At 41.6% G+C, this 16,816-nt stretch overlaps 1 protein-coding gene across 3 annotated transcripts in view; it reads right to left on the reverse strand.

Annotated features, from left to right (window-relative positions):
- The window catches only part of Slc4a7 (solute carrier family 4 member 7), an 80,934-nt gene extending 68,542 nt beyond the window's left edge, over positions 1 to 12,392 (reverse strand). The window contains exon 1 of one of the 3 annotated variants that reach the window (XM_090322525.1): positions 12,291 to 12,392. In XM_090322525.1, the coding sequence (XP_090178651.1) occupies positions 12,291 to 12,338 (48 nt within the window). In that variant the 5' untranslated portion in view covers positions 12,339 to 12,392. The remainder of the gene's footprint in view (positions 1 to 12,290) is intronic. The other 2 variants (XM_090322510.1, XM_090322519.1) reach the window with 2 other exon arrangements.
- Between the last annotated feature and the right edge of the window lie 4,424 nt (positions 12,393 to 16,816).

Consider the following 16,816-nt stretch of genomic DNA (forward strand, 5'->3'; position numbering starts at 1 on the left):
GTATTATAAAAAGAAAAGCTGCTGGGCAGGGTGCTGGGCATGGCACCTGCAGCTATAGATTATAATCCTAGCTACTCAGGAGGCTGAGATCTGAGGCTATTGGTATGAAGCAATCCTGGACTAGAAATTCCATGAGATTCATCTCCAATAAACTACTCAGTAAAAGTGGAAGTGGTGTTGTGGCTCAAGTGGTAGAGCATTCACCTTCAGCAAAAGAAGCTCAGAGACAGCACCTAAACTCAGAGTCAAAGCCCCAAGACTGGAAGGAAAAAAATAAAAAAAAGAAAAGAAAGGAGGGCTGGGAGTTTGGCCTAGTGGTAGAGTGCTTGCCTAGCATGCACGAAGACCAGGGTTAAATTCTTCTGTACCACATACATAGAAAAAAGCCTCAAGTGGTACTGAGATTCAAGTGGCAGAGCTCTAGCCTTGAAAAAGCCCAGGGGCAGCACTCAGGCCCTGAGCCCAAACCAAGGACTGGGGGGAGAAAAAAAAGAAGAAGAAATAAAAGCAGACAAAGGTAAAGGAGAGAAAACTGCAACAAAGAGGAGCTTCACTAAATCTCAGAAAAATGTAAATACAGGAATGGTAAATGTACTCAGAAAGCCAATTCCAAGTGTAAAATAGGTTGCTAAAATCTTTCTTCTTATTCCTCAGCACACTTCCATTTATGTCCTCCTTCATTCAGTTCCAGGGATCCAATGATGAGATAAGAGGTGATAAAAGTCTAGTATGTTGCATGCAGTTGCACTGTAGAAACAGAGAAAGAAGCAAACAGGAGCAATAGCTGCAAAGGCAGATAAGCTTAGGAGCTCTCAGGACTCATTCTGAGAAGTGGTGCTGGTGGTCATGCCTGTAATCCTAGCTACTCAGGAAGCTGTGAGCATGGTTCGAAGCCAGCCCTAGCAAGAAGTCCCCATAAGACTCTTAAAACCTCCTGGAAGTGGAGCTGTGACTAAACATGGTAGAGCACTAGCCCTGAGCAAAAGAGTTGAGGGACAACAAATAGGCCCTAAGTTCAAGTCCCACAACCTACACGGTGAAAAAGATTCATTCTGAAAGAAATGGGTTAAGTGTAAGTTATTGCCTCTGCAATAACACTGCAACTGCTAGAAGGGGGGCAAGGAGGACTGGAGCCAACTAGAAAGGCACCTCATTTCAGGTAAAAGAATATGGAAGCCTGTCTATGACGAAGTAGACAGAGACGCTAAGTGACTCAAGATGGCTGTAACACTGAATCCACTGGAGTTAGTGCTGATAAAGGCAGGACAGTCATGCCCACCAAACAACCAACGGGATAATTCTCTATTCAGTGAGATGAACAATGCAGAGAATAATATGTGATGTTAAGTGCTATTTAATATATGCTGAGTTGCCATAATGAAGCTCATTATTTGTATAACTGATATATGCTAATAAATGAAACTTGTAAAAAAGCAAGAGCATGAGCTTCTTCAAAGGCACCAAAAAACCACAACCAAACACTACAGGAGTAACAGGGAAATATGAGAATATGGTGGGGTTGATATCTGAACATACACCCATAATCTCAGCAAATTCAAAGACAGTCTGGGCCACACTGTAAGATCCTGTCTCAACAACCTGGGTGGGGTGGGGGGAAACTGATCTTTTACAAAGCATTATTTATTCTGATTATGTCTCTTAACAAGGCTACCCCATGCTTACTTTTAAGAATTATATCAAACAGAGAAGTGGGGCTGTGGCTCCAGGGGTAGGGCGGTAGCCTTGAGCTGAAGGCTCAGGGACACCATCCAGGCCCAGAGTTCAAGCCCCATGACCCACAAATAAATGAATGAATGAATGAATGAATGAATTATATCAAACACTGCAATCTAAAGCTGATAAAAGTTAAAACAAGGTAGGATTTAAAACAATTGCCTAAAACTGATTAGTAATCAATATTCCTATTTTCATAAAGGCATATCACATTTTAAATGATTTATCATAAGATAAATTGCTAAAAGGAAAAATGACTATATTACATTATTCTTTTACTCCTAAACATCTTGTCAAAATATAAATACACATATATAAAGGTCTCTCTGTGTGTGTACACACACATATACATACACACATACACACATACACACATACACACACACACACACACACACACACACACACACACACACACACACCCCTTGGGAATGGTGATTATGTATCAAACCCAGGTCTCTTGCATGCTAGGTAAGCACTGTACCATTAAACTATATCTCAAACTATTTTCTGTAAAATCGAATGCCTGAAGCAATATATCAGTACCTAACTCTTGCACAAAAAGCTATCCACAGAAAAATCTCATACCATTCTATTTTCAATTTCTGTGATTTTCTAGTCACTGATTACTTTAGGCATGCCAAAGATTACATAAGAATGCAGAATGGTTATCAGCACCAAGTTCCAAGAGAATATTTAGCATTTTATATACAGAATTATTATTTTCCCTGATATTGGAGCTATAAGGTAAATATAATAATGCCAATCTTACAAATGAGGAGAGAGAGATTCAAAGGTGTTAGCTGAAACTGACACATCGGGTTACTCTTATAATTAATCCCAGCACTTGAAAAGTTGAGCCTATAGGATAATCAGTTTGAAGAAATAAGATGATAGTTGCTCAAGGCCACTTGATGGAAGATTAGAAACAGGAAAAACGTATGTCTGAATCCCCACCATGGGCTTGCTACTTCTAAGGTATACCACTTTGGTTTTCACCTTCGTTTGGGTTTGTAATTATTAACTGAATTTCCTCTTTCTGAATAAAATTCGACAAAATAAGATGGAAGACCAAATATAGGCTATTTTTAGTCTGGATGAACCCCTTATTCCAAACAAAAAGGAGACCAATTTGCCTAGATATAAACAGGCTCATAACAGAAATAGCCTATTTGGGGAATCTTCTGCTGTTGCTGCAGAAGATACTGCACGTGCAGAAAGATAAGCCAGTTCTTCCTTGACAAGTAACCTGCAAAATTTGGGAACAATAACGAGCAAAGCAAAAATAAGTAGTCAATCTCAGAAGCACTCTACTCACTGAAGCACTCCACTGAGAAAGTACACTGGCTAGTCACAGCACCTGTTGACTCACTTCCTGCACTGGGAAGTTGGGGAACAGTCTAGGAAATAAAGAGGTTCACAAACACAGAACACAAAAAACTGAAAGCAGATGAGGAGTACAATTAAAAAACAATTCTAAAGAACAAAAATAGCACCATCTCAAATCAATATAGTTAACAGCCATCACCTGGTATGGAACTTGAAGTTGACATCACTGATGCTTTACTGTCATGTACATTAAGCAAAAACTGTACACGCATTACATGTAAGGGAAATAGTTTTCTAACAATTTAGGTGCATTTGAGACTGGTGGAAATAACTGAACAAATTTTCATTTTATTCATGCTTAAAAATTGCCTAAACCTTTCAGGACCTAAAAAAAAATTAGGATCCTTTATAGCTCAGCCACAGACTAGCTGTCCTGCATGCTCGAAACCCTGAGTCCAATTTTCAGCATAGCAAAAACACAAAACAAGCCCATAACTCTTATTTTGGAATCCAAACTGCAATCACTACTTAATATTTTCTCTCGACAGAACCAGAGTAAAAAAAAATCTTTTGGCCATTACAGCAAGCCATATTTTAATGGCTAATATCACAAATAAATCCTGTAAAATAATATATATAAAATAATCTAGTTGACTAAACTACTAGAAGCTTATTTAATAACATATAAGGGCCTGATAATATCCTAACAATTCACTGAACAAATATTATTGTTTTCTATGTGTCAAGCTCTTGAATCAACCTAACTGAAAAATTTAGTAATATTCCTAAAATATCTTAGTCCCAGTCTTCAGGGAATCTGAAGACAAGAAAGGAAAACAATATTATTGAAATTAAATTTCTAGAACATTAGCAATTTAATTCACAAAACTTACCATAATAAAAATTTATTACAACAAAAAACAAATCAAGATCTCAAGGATCATACGAGTAAAACTATCTAATATGTTAATAATGTTCGATGGTATTGAAAACAGCAGCTTAGATTCCACCAAACTAATGAGAAATGAAAACCTATGGGACAAATAGTTTAACATATCAACCACAAGTTTAAATCTCAATTTAGCCTCTAACTAACTACAGGGATGGCCTGAAAATTTTTAGAAAATGTCTCTATCCATTAAGTTCACATTCCCAAAAAAGAATGGTAAAATTCTAAATGAGAAATCTAATAAACCTCATGACTCAGAGTCTCTAAACAGTTACCTGCTCTTCACTGACTTCATTCACTGAAGCAAAGGACAAACCATAAATACCACCTTACAATTTCCATCCATGTAAAAAACATGACATTTCTCCTGGCCACTGCTAGGTTTAAGTAAATGTGAGACATAATTTTTCAGTGGCATTATACTGCTTCATTCAAGGGGCTGAAAAGTCCTTGAATAGCACTCAAGTATTTCACGTATGCAAAAATGCTTTCAAGAAAAATACTTGGGGGGAAAGGGGAGTCCTACATTTTCCATAAATAGTGGCTTCTAAAAACTAGCTAAATACTCAGGGGGCTGAGATCTGAGGATTGCGGTTCAAAGCCAGCCGGGATAGAAAAGTCCCCGAGACTCATCTAAATGAGGCTGTGATTCAAAGTGGTTGAACACTAGCCTTGAGCATAAACAGGCTCAGGGACAGCACCAAGTCATGAGAGTTCAAGCCCTACAAACAACCCAAAACAACAACAAAACCTAGCTAAATAGAACCATTTCTGTAGGCTCAATTCTAACTTCTTTTTAATGAGGTAATAAACATCACAAACAATATCTGTCAAACAACATGAAGCAGCTTGTCCTGCCAAGCTGCACAGCCATTCATTCACAGGGAACACAGGTAAATGGTGCCCTCTGGAGTGAAAACAGGGGAACAATGAGAAACTGCCCTCACAATTGTGCCACAGTCATCCCACAATTTAGAATTTGGGGTAGTGGTGGTTGTGTTTGGTTGTGGATGGTTTCTGGTGGTGCTGGGGATGCAACTCAACACCTTTGCCAAAAAAGCACTTTCCCACTGTCCGGCCCCCACAAATAACTCTCACCTGTAACCCTAACTACTCAGAGGTTAAGATCCAGAGGACCACAATATAAAGAAGGCAAATCAACCAGAAATGTCCTGGGGATTCCAACTCCAAAATAAACAACGAAATGTAGGGCTGTAGTATTGGCACAAGCAGCAGAGCACAGGCCCAGCATGTTTAAGGCCCTACGTAAAGGCAAGCACAAACATCACAATAAAAAGTTCTAAATTAAGGGAAAGTACACAATCAAGTTATTCCTTACACATAAGGTACTATATGTATATCAATAAGAATGCCCTAGTCCCTTCCCGCATCCTGCCTTTGCCTTAAATCTCACTAAATCAGGTCTCTAGATAGAGAGGATTTAACATTTCCAAGACACGCGTGCATGTGGTATTTAATTAGGCATGTAATAAATACACATGTGATTTTACTGACATTAATACAAGTAGTATCTCTACAACATTAAAAGTTATAGTCATAAATATCAGACTGAGTCATCCATTTCATGAAACTCCTCAACCCAAGATATAAATCAATTTAGTAAGCCACTGTGTTTCATTTAGTAGGTAGTATTTTTGCATATTTCAAAATGCAAGGAGCCATGTACTATGAATCTTTGCTCCTACAACTGTTTCCATACTTGTTCTCATTCTTCCTCTTTGGCAACATGTTTATTAGTTTCCAAATACCAAGTAATTCAAATACATGTTTTTATTTTCCCATTAGAGAAAAATGCATTGTTTTAATACAAGAAATCACCTTCATTCTGTAACAGCTGCAGTATGACTTAACATCATCATGCCATAATAAACACTGTCATGTTGCTTCCAGAGCATTTTTTTAAAAGTTTTCAAATTTCTCCTGAGCTGCAACAGACTTACACAGAAAAAAGGGTATCTCAAATAGATCTGCACAGTCAGTACCACAGGATTGGCTTCCTTAGACTTGTAACAATACAGCATACTAGTGACTTATTCATATTTTCTAACAGTAGTGAACCGCAATCTCACGTGGATGTATCTTTCCTCATCATAATGTAATATATTTATTATTATAGCACATCTCAGAGTCCTTAGCATAGGGAAGCATATCACCAAAAAGTATGTGTGGTCATTTTTCCAAACTTCTTAGGCAGAACCTACTTCATAAAGCTAGTATTCTTAGAAAAAAAAAAACTGTAAGGGAATGCAATAGTATGAACTTAACAGTCACCAACAACTATTAAAGCAAAATATGAAACTATGAATTACTTCTTGTGAAACTATGAACCTTTAAAGATAAAGCCAAACTAAGCTAACTTTATAATACATTCTTTTGTTGCTTTTTTGGATTTAAAAAAAATCCTTTTGGAAATCTAAATGTAAATCTAACTCTCTCCCAGAAAGAATGCATACAAGCAAAAACCTTGTGGCCTATCCACTCACTTTTAACTCCGTTTTTTGGTTTGTTTGGGGTTTGTTTGTTTTCTAGTCCTGGAGCTTGTACTCAGGGCCTGAGCACTGTCCTTGGGCTTGCTCAAGGCTAGCACTCTACCACTTAAGCCATAGCACCACTTCCAGCTTTTTTTTCTATGTATGTGGTACCCAGGAATAGAACTCTACCACTAGGCCACGCTCCTGGACCCTGAACTCAGTTTTTAACTAGACAGTGCTAACTCTGCTGGCATGAATATTACCATTAGTATGTAACTCAGAGCATTGTCATGCAAAGTTACTAAACAAGCAGAAAACCCCTATCCTTTAGTATTATAGATAGCAGCAACACATTCACAAGTACATTTCAACAATTTATGATCAAAACAACGGTAGGCACTGTTACCAGGAGTTATCACATTTTTGTGGGATTAAAAAAAAAAGTTGGTTTCTAATTCCTTTTATACAATGTAAAAATGTTTGTTTGGGTTTTTTTTTTTGGGGGGGGGGTTGTCCATCATGGGACTTGAACTCTGGGCCTGGGCACTGTCCCTGAGATCTTCAGCTCAAAGCTACTGCCCTACCCCTTGAGCCACAGCACCACTGCTGGTTTATTGGTGGTTAATTGGAGATAAGAGTCTCATGGACTTTAGTGCCCAGGCTGGCTTTGAACCTCAGCTCTCTCAGCCTCCTGAGTAGTTAGGATTACAGGCGTAAACCACCTGTCATTTTTGACAGCAGAGGTTACTAGAAAAACAACTGTGCTGCCAATTTGAATGTGCCATATGAATAGTCAGGAGAAAAAAAAAACCAACTTGGAAGTCTTAAATGTAAGACATAGAAATCTCAGGCATGATTACAACCACATCTGGTCTTGAGAGCAGTAACACAGGAAGGCTGGTAAGGCTTGCAAGTTGGCCCTAGCTCCTTTATAAAGCTGTGTGCAAGTTTCCACCTGTCTGAAGGATCTATATAAAAATCCATTCTTTCAAGAGTGACCTCTTCCCTTACTCCCCCAGCACAAATCTTAACTAGCCCCAACTACATTCGCCCACAACAAATGCTAAAAAGAAAAAAAAAAAAAAAACTTCAAATTGTAAACATTTTCTAAGTTAATACCTTGGTATTATCTTGTACAAGTATAATATTCTAATTTAAATTCTTCCTTACCAAATACTGTTTCTTAGAGGATTTAAAACAAAAACATCTGTAGTACTACTATAGAACTCAATGGATAACTTCCCATAAATTTGTTTAATTTTTGTTGAACACATGAATTCCTAAACTAAAAAATTCCTGAGTGTTCTCAACAAATTTCCCAGAATACAGATTATGACTGAGCTGGGCAAAGTGGCATATGCCTGAAATCACAGTGCTCAGAGGCAGAAGTGGAAGGACACGAGTTCAAGGCCAGGTGGAGTGAGAATAGGTCTAAATAAAATAGGGTTACAGATATCTTCCCAGGTGAGAATATGCCTTCAGTGGTACATTCATTTCACAAGTTCCGAATCAAAGAGGATATACAATTCAATAGCTTCTCCATTCTGAACAATCTCACAGAAAATAAACAATACAACGCTGGAACCCAAAAAGAGATCATTTCCACAGTGACTGAAGTGTAAGCAGACATTAATCCACATAACACTGCAAAAAAAATACATTTAACATTAATCAAACACTATTTTATTAGAAATAAAGATTGTGCTTTAAGCTTATTTGAAACTGCCAAAAAAAAAATGCTGCTTAAATTCATTGAAGTTCAAACTATCAAGGTCAAAAAAGACTACATACATGTTGCAAAGGTCAGAATGAAACTGATACATTTTAAAATGGACTACATTTTAAAAATGAGAAAAATAAAAGCATCCAAAACTATGACTTAAGGAAAGTTAAGACATTTTAAAACATCCTGTGTGGACGAAATGTGAAAAACTGCTACTTTTAACAGTCAATCTTGAACCTTATCTGTGCTAATCAGCTCCTAATAAAAATGCAAATCTACCATAATCATACCCTTTTTCTTATCCAAGTACTGGAAGCAGTGTAGGCTGGCCGTTCTCTAATAGCAGTCATCTGAAAACATGCAGCCCCAGGAAGGGAGCATCAATGTAGGCAACCTAAATCACTGCTAAGCTGGCAACATACCTGAAGTACAAACAACCCCAAACTCTCCCAAACTGTAAAATCCCAACAAAATGCATTCTATCTTAGACAAAAATAGAAGCAAATTCCACCTTAGACCAGAATGTTTGAATAATCTTATTACTGATACAAACTTTAAGGCAAACTGAAAAATACTCCATACACAGTCAGTCAGTAATCCCACCCAAAAGGGAGGCAAAAGAGGATCTAGATTTCAAGGTCAGCAAGGGCTACACGGTGAAACGTTGTCTCAAGAAAAGGCAACTACAGAAGAAACTATAAACCAGAAACTAAATAAAAACCAGTAAGAGGAAATTCATGTAAATATATATATATATGAAACTAACCCAACATTACCCCTATGAAAATCTGTATATTTGAAAATCCTATTCACTTGAACACTTGTGGTGACAATCCAACAAAATAAACACCAGGAATTGGGCACTGGAAAGTGGGCCCACAGGACCAATAGGGGGAGGGGACAAATGAAGAGAGGAAGGAGAGATGCAGTTATAAAACAATGCATATTCTACAAAATTAAGAAAACTGAGGGACAGATGGAGTTGGGAGGGATGAAAGAGGATGAAAGGGTGACATTGATCAAGATTCACTGTTCTCAGATTACTCTGTACTATTTAAAAAAAAAATTTTTAAAGAAGAGTTGTGGTGAGATACAGCAAAGGGAGGGAAGAGGAAGAAAAACAACCCATTACAGGATGTTAACAAGTATAACTATCAAAGTAAAATATATTGGTTACCATACCACATACCACATTATGTACCAGGTTCCTCCAACACCAGATTACTTTGGCTTTCGATTTTAACCTACTCAATTAACAGAAGTGTAGTACAACAAAATAGGGGTCTAGTTTCCAACTCCCTAAGCTCTCATGAAAGAAAGCCTATGCATTTCCAAAACCAAATGACCAATCCTTCATTACAACTCAATATCCTACAGTTTCATTTGGATGAATGACAGAATGACTCCATGGATTTCAGTTCAATGACATCAAAATAAAAAGGCAAGTTAGTGCTGAGGTGACATATTGATAGAACTACCAAAAGCTAACTACAGTTCTTGAAGAGATTGCTTATGTACATGTCCACAAAAATCCTTCCACACTAATGAATTCAAACTGGGCCATGACTTTCATTTATTCTAATAACCACTTTTTAAAAGTATTTCTAACAGACACAAGAAATGTTTTTGCTGGCACTGATAACTGGAATAAATGTAAATGCCATCACTATGTTCACTCCACATGCCAAAACAAACTGCTTGCCTTGTTTGTCTATTTTCCCAGTGCCTGGCACCCATGAGATACTTACTATATGTAAAAGGAAAGAAATCATACAACAGTAAATTTCATGGATATCAAAATTGGTAACAGAATTGTGTTAAATCTCTGCTAAAAAGAAACTAGATTGTTTGCTTAACCTTCTAAGCAGTGTTGTTATAACAGAATTCCCCTTAAACTAGAAAATTAGATAGTCAATCCTAAGTGCTACCCACAGCAATACATCTTCAGGGTTTGGCTTCTGAATCCAGATCTTGACATGCTAGACAAGCATCAGTGATGAGTTGATGGAGTTTTTGTGGTTTAACCAAATCTAAAGAAAGTTAAGTCAGGGCATGGTGGTACATGTCTATATTCCCAACTACTTGAGAGGCTGAGGTCACCTGGGCTACACTGGCCCTGTCTTAAAAAAGGACTGGGGAAGGTAGCTTCAGTGGCAGAATATCTACCTACCAGGATCAAGACACTGGGTTCCACACCCACTACGTTAAATTTGAGTTTCAGAAGAACAAAGGTCCTAAATCATAAAACAGATGGACTTTCCTTTCAGAGTAATACAATCAACTTTGAATAAGTTTTGCATAATTAGACACCTAAGATGGCATTTTGAGCATCAATTTAATTTCAGCTTACTGGAATTAACACCTAATTGTTCACTTTTACAACTCTTATTTACCATGGGGGAAAGTGAATAAGAAACTCTCTTCCCAGTTTTTAAATCATGGTGCTCTCTATTAATTCATCCTATTTGTTTCCCCACTCTATTTTTAGACTGGATGGCTTACTCTAATTTGATTTTGATCAATAATCTGTATAGGTGTTTTATATCCACATCTCACTTCCCCGATTTAATAGGTACCACTTCTGAGCCTCACTCTCCTGATGCCATTAATAACAGCATGGAGACAGCATGGAGAATTCTTTTGTTATTTGTCTCCACTTCTCCCCCCTCCACCTCCCCCCCCCTCAATCTTGAGGTAAAAGCTGGTTCTGTTTCCTTGGACACTACAGAACAGGTTCTAAACAAGTGTTGTAACCCCATGAATGGAGGCCAATAACCTCTATACTTCCTCAGCTAGCTAAGCAGGGAATGTGTGAGAGCACATCAGTTTCCCTTCAGCTTCCTCAACTCCGATGCTCTTTACTGCTCAACTGAAAATGTGCAAATCACGAGCAACAGTGGCCTTGGTGCACACTAGGAGAGAACAGAATAGTTGGTTCAGAAAGGCCACACAAAGCATTACAGAAGATCCTGAGTTTCTGTGGTGTCTCATGACCATCTCCGAGCACGACCTTCCCAGTAACGCTGCTGACTGAGTGCACTGGGTCTGGGGATGAATGGCTTTTCTCTGTATTTAGAGAACTTGTAAATGATCTTAGGTAACGATCATCTTGGAGGAGAGGGGAGAGTAAGGAAAACGCGATTAAAAAAGGGAGAGAAACGCGATTTCTCCCGTTCGTTATCAAAGGAATGACTGGAAATTTTTTCCCCTGTAACCACTCTAGCCATAGAGTTTTAAAAACAATCATTGGTCACAGAGTGGAAGGAGGAAAATTTATAACTTTCCATGTCCTTTGAGTCACCAGCGAGGGAGGGAGGAAGAGACTCAACAACTGTGGGACACGTGGAGTGTCCATGAGGGCCGGCGTGCTTCTCGGGCCCCCATTCCTCTCCAAGTCGCCACATCCTCTCCGAACCAATCGCCACAGCCAGTGTCACCCGGAAAGGTGGGTTCTGTGGGGCTGGGGACACCGACAGCCTCCGCTTTCTAACTGGCCTGCGCCGGGAGGATACTCCTCCGCTGAGGCCGGAGGAGGAGGAGGAGGCGGCAGCGCTGGCCGAGGGACTCCCGGAACAAAGCCCGTGGCGGGCGGCAGGGCTCGCCAAGCCGAGGCCGGACCGGCCCCACGCCCGGCCACCGCCGGCAGCCCGAGGCAGGTGGGGACGGCGGCCGTCCTCCGAGGCATGGGGGGCTCGGGAGGGCGCGTGCCGGGAGCCGGAGGGACCGGCGCCCCCGGGGGCTGGGAGCAGGGGGAGCACGAGCGCCCCGGCCGCGCAGCGCAGGGATGGATGGGCGGAACCGAGGATGCCCGCCGTCCTCCGGGGCCTCCGGCCGCCGCCGCTCGCACCCCCCGCTCCGGCGGCCACACAAAGGAGACGGCGAGGCGCGCAGCCGCCGGGAGAGAGGGGGCCGCCCGCCCGCCCGCCCGGGACCCCGGCGGCTCGGCCACGCCGCCCCACGCCGCCCGCCGCCTTTGTCTGCCCCGGCTCCGCGTCCTCCCGGCCGCCCCCGGCCCGGCCCCGGGTCTCCCGCCACCCGTGGCGCCCTCGCCCGGCGCTGTTACCCGGGTGAGTAGCGGTCGCATCTGCTCGCCGGCCCCGTCCGCCTCCATGGCCGGCCCGCCCGACCGCGACGCCGGCTCCCCGCGAGGTCCGCCGGCCTTCCCGCCCGTCCGTACGCCCGCCGCGGCCGAAGCTCGGAACGAGGGCACGCGCGCGCGTCGGTGCTGGCGGCCCCCGGGCGTGTGCGAGGCGGCCGCAGCGGCTGGCTGCCTCAGGAGGAGCGAGGCCGCGGCGTGGAACGTGGAGTGAGAACTGAGCGAGCGGGAGGACGCGGCGCCCGGGAGGAGGGAGCCGCCGCGAGGCCGGGGCGGGGCGCGCGGGGCCCGGGCCCGCCCCGACACGCCTCCGCGGCTCGCCCCCTGCCGTTTGAGCTCGGCGGGCTGACTCCGCGCGCCCGCGGCGTCGCTGCGAGGCCGCCCGGAGGTGGGGCGGGGGAAGAGGCGGACGGACAACCGCCTCGGCCAATTGGAAGCCAGCACGGCTCCGCACGCTCCCGCCCCCTCAGGAGGCTCCGCCCCGCTTTGTAAAAAGCTTAATGGACCGAGTTGACGGGGAGAGGCTCGCTCGTTATGGGGCCTGAGGCTCCACTGATGTTCCAGAGTGGAGTTGGAGGGGGGGGGGGATCACCGCCTCCCCGGGCGAGCGGAAAGGATGTGGACCACCCCTTCCAAGTCTTTATAGGACTGCTGCACGTTTCTTTCCTCTCAGTACGCTACTCTGAGCTCCCATCTGGGGGCTGTGAAAGGAATATTCTTCCACACATTCCACGTAGGCCACCCTTGAGCCCACCCCACGGGGCAGCTGGAGGTGATGGAAACACCTGCTGGCAGGGTCATTCCACGGTTAGACGGATTTCTGGGGGGAGGGGATGGAGGCTGGTCCTGGAGCTTGAACTCAGGGTCTCGGAGCTGTCCCTTAGTCTTGTCACTTCAGGCTGGCAGTCTACCAGTTGAGCCACACCTCCACTCCTAGCTTTTTAATGGTTGATCGGAGTCACACAGGTTTTCCCGCCCAAGATGGCTGTGGACTGCCCTGGGTCAGAGCTAGGGTCCTAGACAAACAGCTGAATAGCTAGGATGTCAGGCATAAGCCACCAGCGCCCAGCCATCTGTAGATTACAACCGATCTAGCTCTACTATTTCATTATCGCTAATAAGGTCCGCTGGATGCTGAATTAAGACAAAACAGTTTTGAGAAGAGCTGAAATTGACCATGGAAGGAAACGCATGCATATAATCGGAGTGCCAGCCGCTCACATCTTCTCCATCTCTAACAAGGTATTAGTAAAGCCTTTTGTCATCAATAGATAGTTAAGAATGTAGGATGAGTCATCCCTGGCTTGAATCCTAGATCCCTTTTGTTCTAAATTTCCCAGAGAGATACTAGTAGGCTAGCACTTTATTCTTCACTAACTTGTCCCAGAGCAGATGTGCTTCTATTAATAGTAGCTGCCATCGGGAGGCCTGCAATTAGAGACTGTGACATTGTGCACACACAATTCTCACAAGAGTGCAGAGCTGTTTTGGTACAGCTTGAATTTTGTTTCCAAAAAGTATTTTGGAAGCTTATTCCCCATTGGAACAGGGCTGGGAGGTGGAGTCTCAGGGGAGTCATTTAGGTCCTAAGGACGCGGTCCTTGGGAAGTGAATGTTCCTTATGTAAGAATTTGAAGCTGCAAATAGTCTTGCTCTCACATATGCTCTTTTGCTAATCCGCTTTCAAACACAGGTTGATATAGGGTAGATATACACAGAAAAGGCCAGAAGTGGTGCTGTGCTTCAAGTGGCAGAGTGCTAGCCTTGAGCAAAAGAAGCTCAGGGACAGTACCTAGGCCCTGAGTTCAAGCCCCAGGACTGAAAAAAAAAAATCCTCAGCTTCTAGAATAGTGAGAAATAAGTTTCTATCCCTTATAAACTAATCAGACTGTGGCATTCTGTTATAGCAACGCAAAATGGTCTTAAGACAATGATGTAACCCTACTTTACAGAGAAGAAAACAGGTTCATAGAAAATAAGATTTTACTTTTAGTAAGTGGAACTGCTCTTTGTATCTCACTATTCTAATTTATCACTAAAGAAAACAAAAATTTAAATATGAAACAAAAATAGGAAAACAATGTATGTTTAAAAAATAATAACAGCTGGTTATAGACATGGTATTGGAAATATAAACATAACTACATAGACATAAAAACCTATGACTCTATAGACATAATGTTTTATTTCATAAATTAATATATATCTATGATATACAAACCCTTAGCCTAATTTTGATTATGTTCTAAAAACTAAGTGCCAGTGATTATATTCAGAGATTCCCTTCTTGAGCACTTGTTTGTTAAACATGTCATTTGAAATATGATGTAAAAAATCAATGTTAATAAATTCTTTAATAATAATAATAAAAAATAACAGCCAGGCACGGTGGCTCACACCTGTAATCCTAGCTACTCAGGAGGCTGAGATCTGAAGATCATGGTTAAAAGCCAGCCTGAGCACTAAAGAACGAGAGACTCTTATCTCCAATGAATCACTAGAAAATGGTAAGTGGGGCTATGGTGCAAGGGGTAGAGTGGTAGGTAGCCTTGAGCTGAAGAGCGCCCAGGCCCAGGGGTAGGGCAGTAGCCTTTAGCTGAAAAGCTCAGGGACAGCACCTAGGCCTACAGTTCAAGCCCCATGACCCACCAAAAAAAAAAATGAAATTAAGAGAAGACTTTACTGAGGGGAGTATGACTCTTGATAAAGTTGTTTAAAGCATCATTCACTATACCACCATTCTCAAAGGGAAATATCATTTATATTGAAAAATTTGTGCTGGGCTATTTACAATGCAGTCTCATCTCATAAAGCTATAATAAATATATATAGAACACCTTTGTCTTGCTTTCATGCTCTACTTTTTTTTTTCTTTTTGCCAGTCCTGGGCTTGCGCTCAGGGCCTGAGCACTGCCCTCGGACTTTTTCAAGGCTAGAACTCCACCACTTGAGCCTCTCGGCACCACTTCCAGCTTTTTTCTATGTATGTGGTACCGAGGAATCGAACCCGGGTCTTTGTGCATGCTAGGCAAGCACTTTACCACTAGGCCAAACTCCCAGCCCTTTCCTGCTCTACTTTTTAACATACTACTTTCCTCCTAACCTTCTATGTATTACTGTTCAGACTAATGTGTGTCCCAAGTGAGCTTTCTTTGGGCTGGCTGCTTTGTTTAATGTTATAGTTGTAGCACCTACAAGAGTATATGATCCCAGCTATTCTTCATAAGACCTAGGGTTATTGGTGGTGATAGTTGAGCATGTAACCACAGTAGTTGTGAAAGCAAAATAGAAGCCACAATCCTTGATGCCAGACTTGAAATTCTTGAATATATTTCCATTGCTTTTTCTTCTAATTCAAATTTTCACATGTACCAAGTAGAAGACAGGTGATAGAGAGATAGATAGATAACATAGATCCTTATGAATACATGCTGGACAGAGGTTTCTTCTATCATTTTCTTCTTTTCTTTTAAGTATGGATACTGGGACTTGAACTCAGAGCCAAACACTCTCACTTAGCTTTTCCCATTCTTCATTTGTCATAACTAAACCTTCTAATTAAAGGAAAAGGAGAGAAAAATGAATTATACACCCACAATCCCACAAAACATCAGCCTTGAAGAAGAGCCAGATACTTGAAGTCATCCCAAGTGATAGAAGAAATGTAGAATGAAGAGAGGTTGTCTTATTATGCAAATAATCACTCAGGTTCGTGAGAGTGTAGACAATGAAATCTTCAGTCTTGGGAGACAGTTCCTGGTTGCTGGGAAAGGACTGATGACAACTGAGCTCATATGGAGAGAATTTCCTTAAGGCAGATAAGTAAAGCTCATTTTCTTTTTGTTTTCTTTCTCCATATATTTTTATTGTAATTAATAGAAGGGTTACATTATAGTCACCAGAGAGAAGGTGCATTACTTCACATATATTGATACTACCCTTTCTCATGTCTTGGTCCCCATTTCCCTCTCCTCATCCCCACCCCTTATCTTGTTTTTCCCCCTTCCCTATCTGATTTCAAATAACCAAATACACATATATACAATATATCAGAAAACAAGGTGAAATACTGTAACAATATGAGATAGCCAAGGGACAGCAAAAGAGATGAGAGATAACATAGTACATTAAGGACAACAATTACTCATTATATGGCTTTTTTTTTCTATATCTTGAGGTCCTTTCATTTGTGAATCTCATTTTCTTTTTACTTTCTCTTCCCTTTACCCTACCCCTCACTAATGCTTTTGGTAAGATGTAGTGTCTCCTCCCTTCGGACAGGCATTCTAAATTTTGTGATGCTCCACCTAGAGTTAAGATGTTGACTGCTAACTGATCCGTCTTTAGATTTACAGAGCCACAGATGGCCTTTGTAATTCTCCTTTTGAGACCTCACTTGTATAAATCACTGCGAAGTTTAAATTGCAGAAATGTAATATTCTATTGTATGAAAATACAAGGAGGAAAAAAGAAAATATAAGATCTAGCCTCTG

Source organism: Megascapheus bottae, chromosome 2 (genome assembly GCF_031878675.1).
Source record: "Megascapheus bottae isolate mThoBot1 chromosome 2, mThoBot2.hap1, whole genome shotgun sequence".
In the NCBI taxonomy this organism is placed as follows: Eukaryota; Metazoa; Chordata; class Mammalia; order Rodentia; family Geomyidae; genus Megascapheus; species Megascapheus bottae.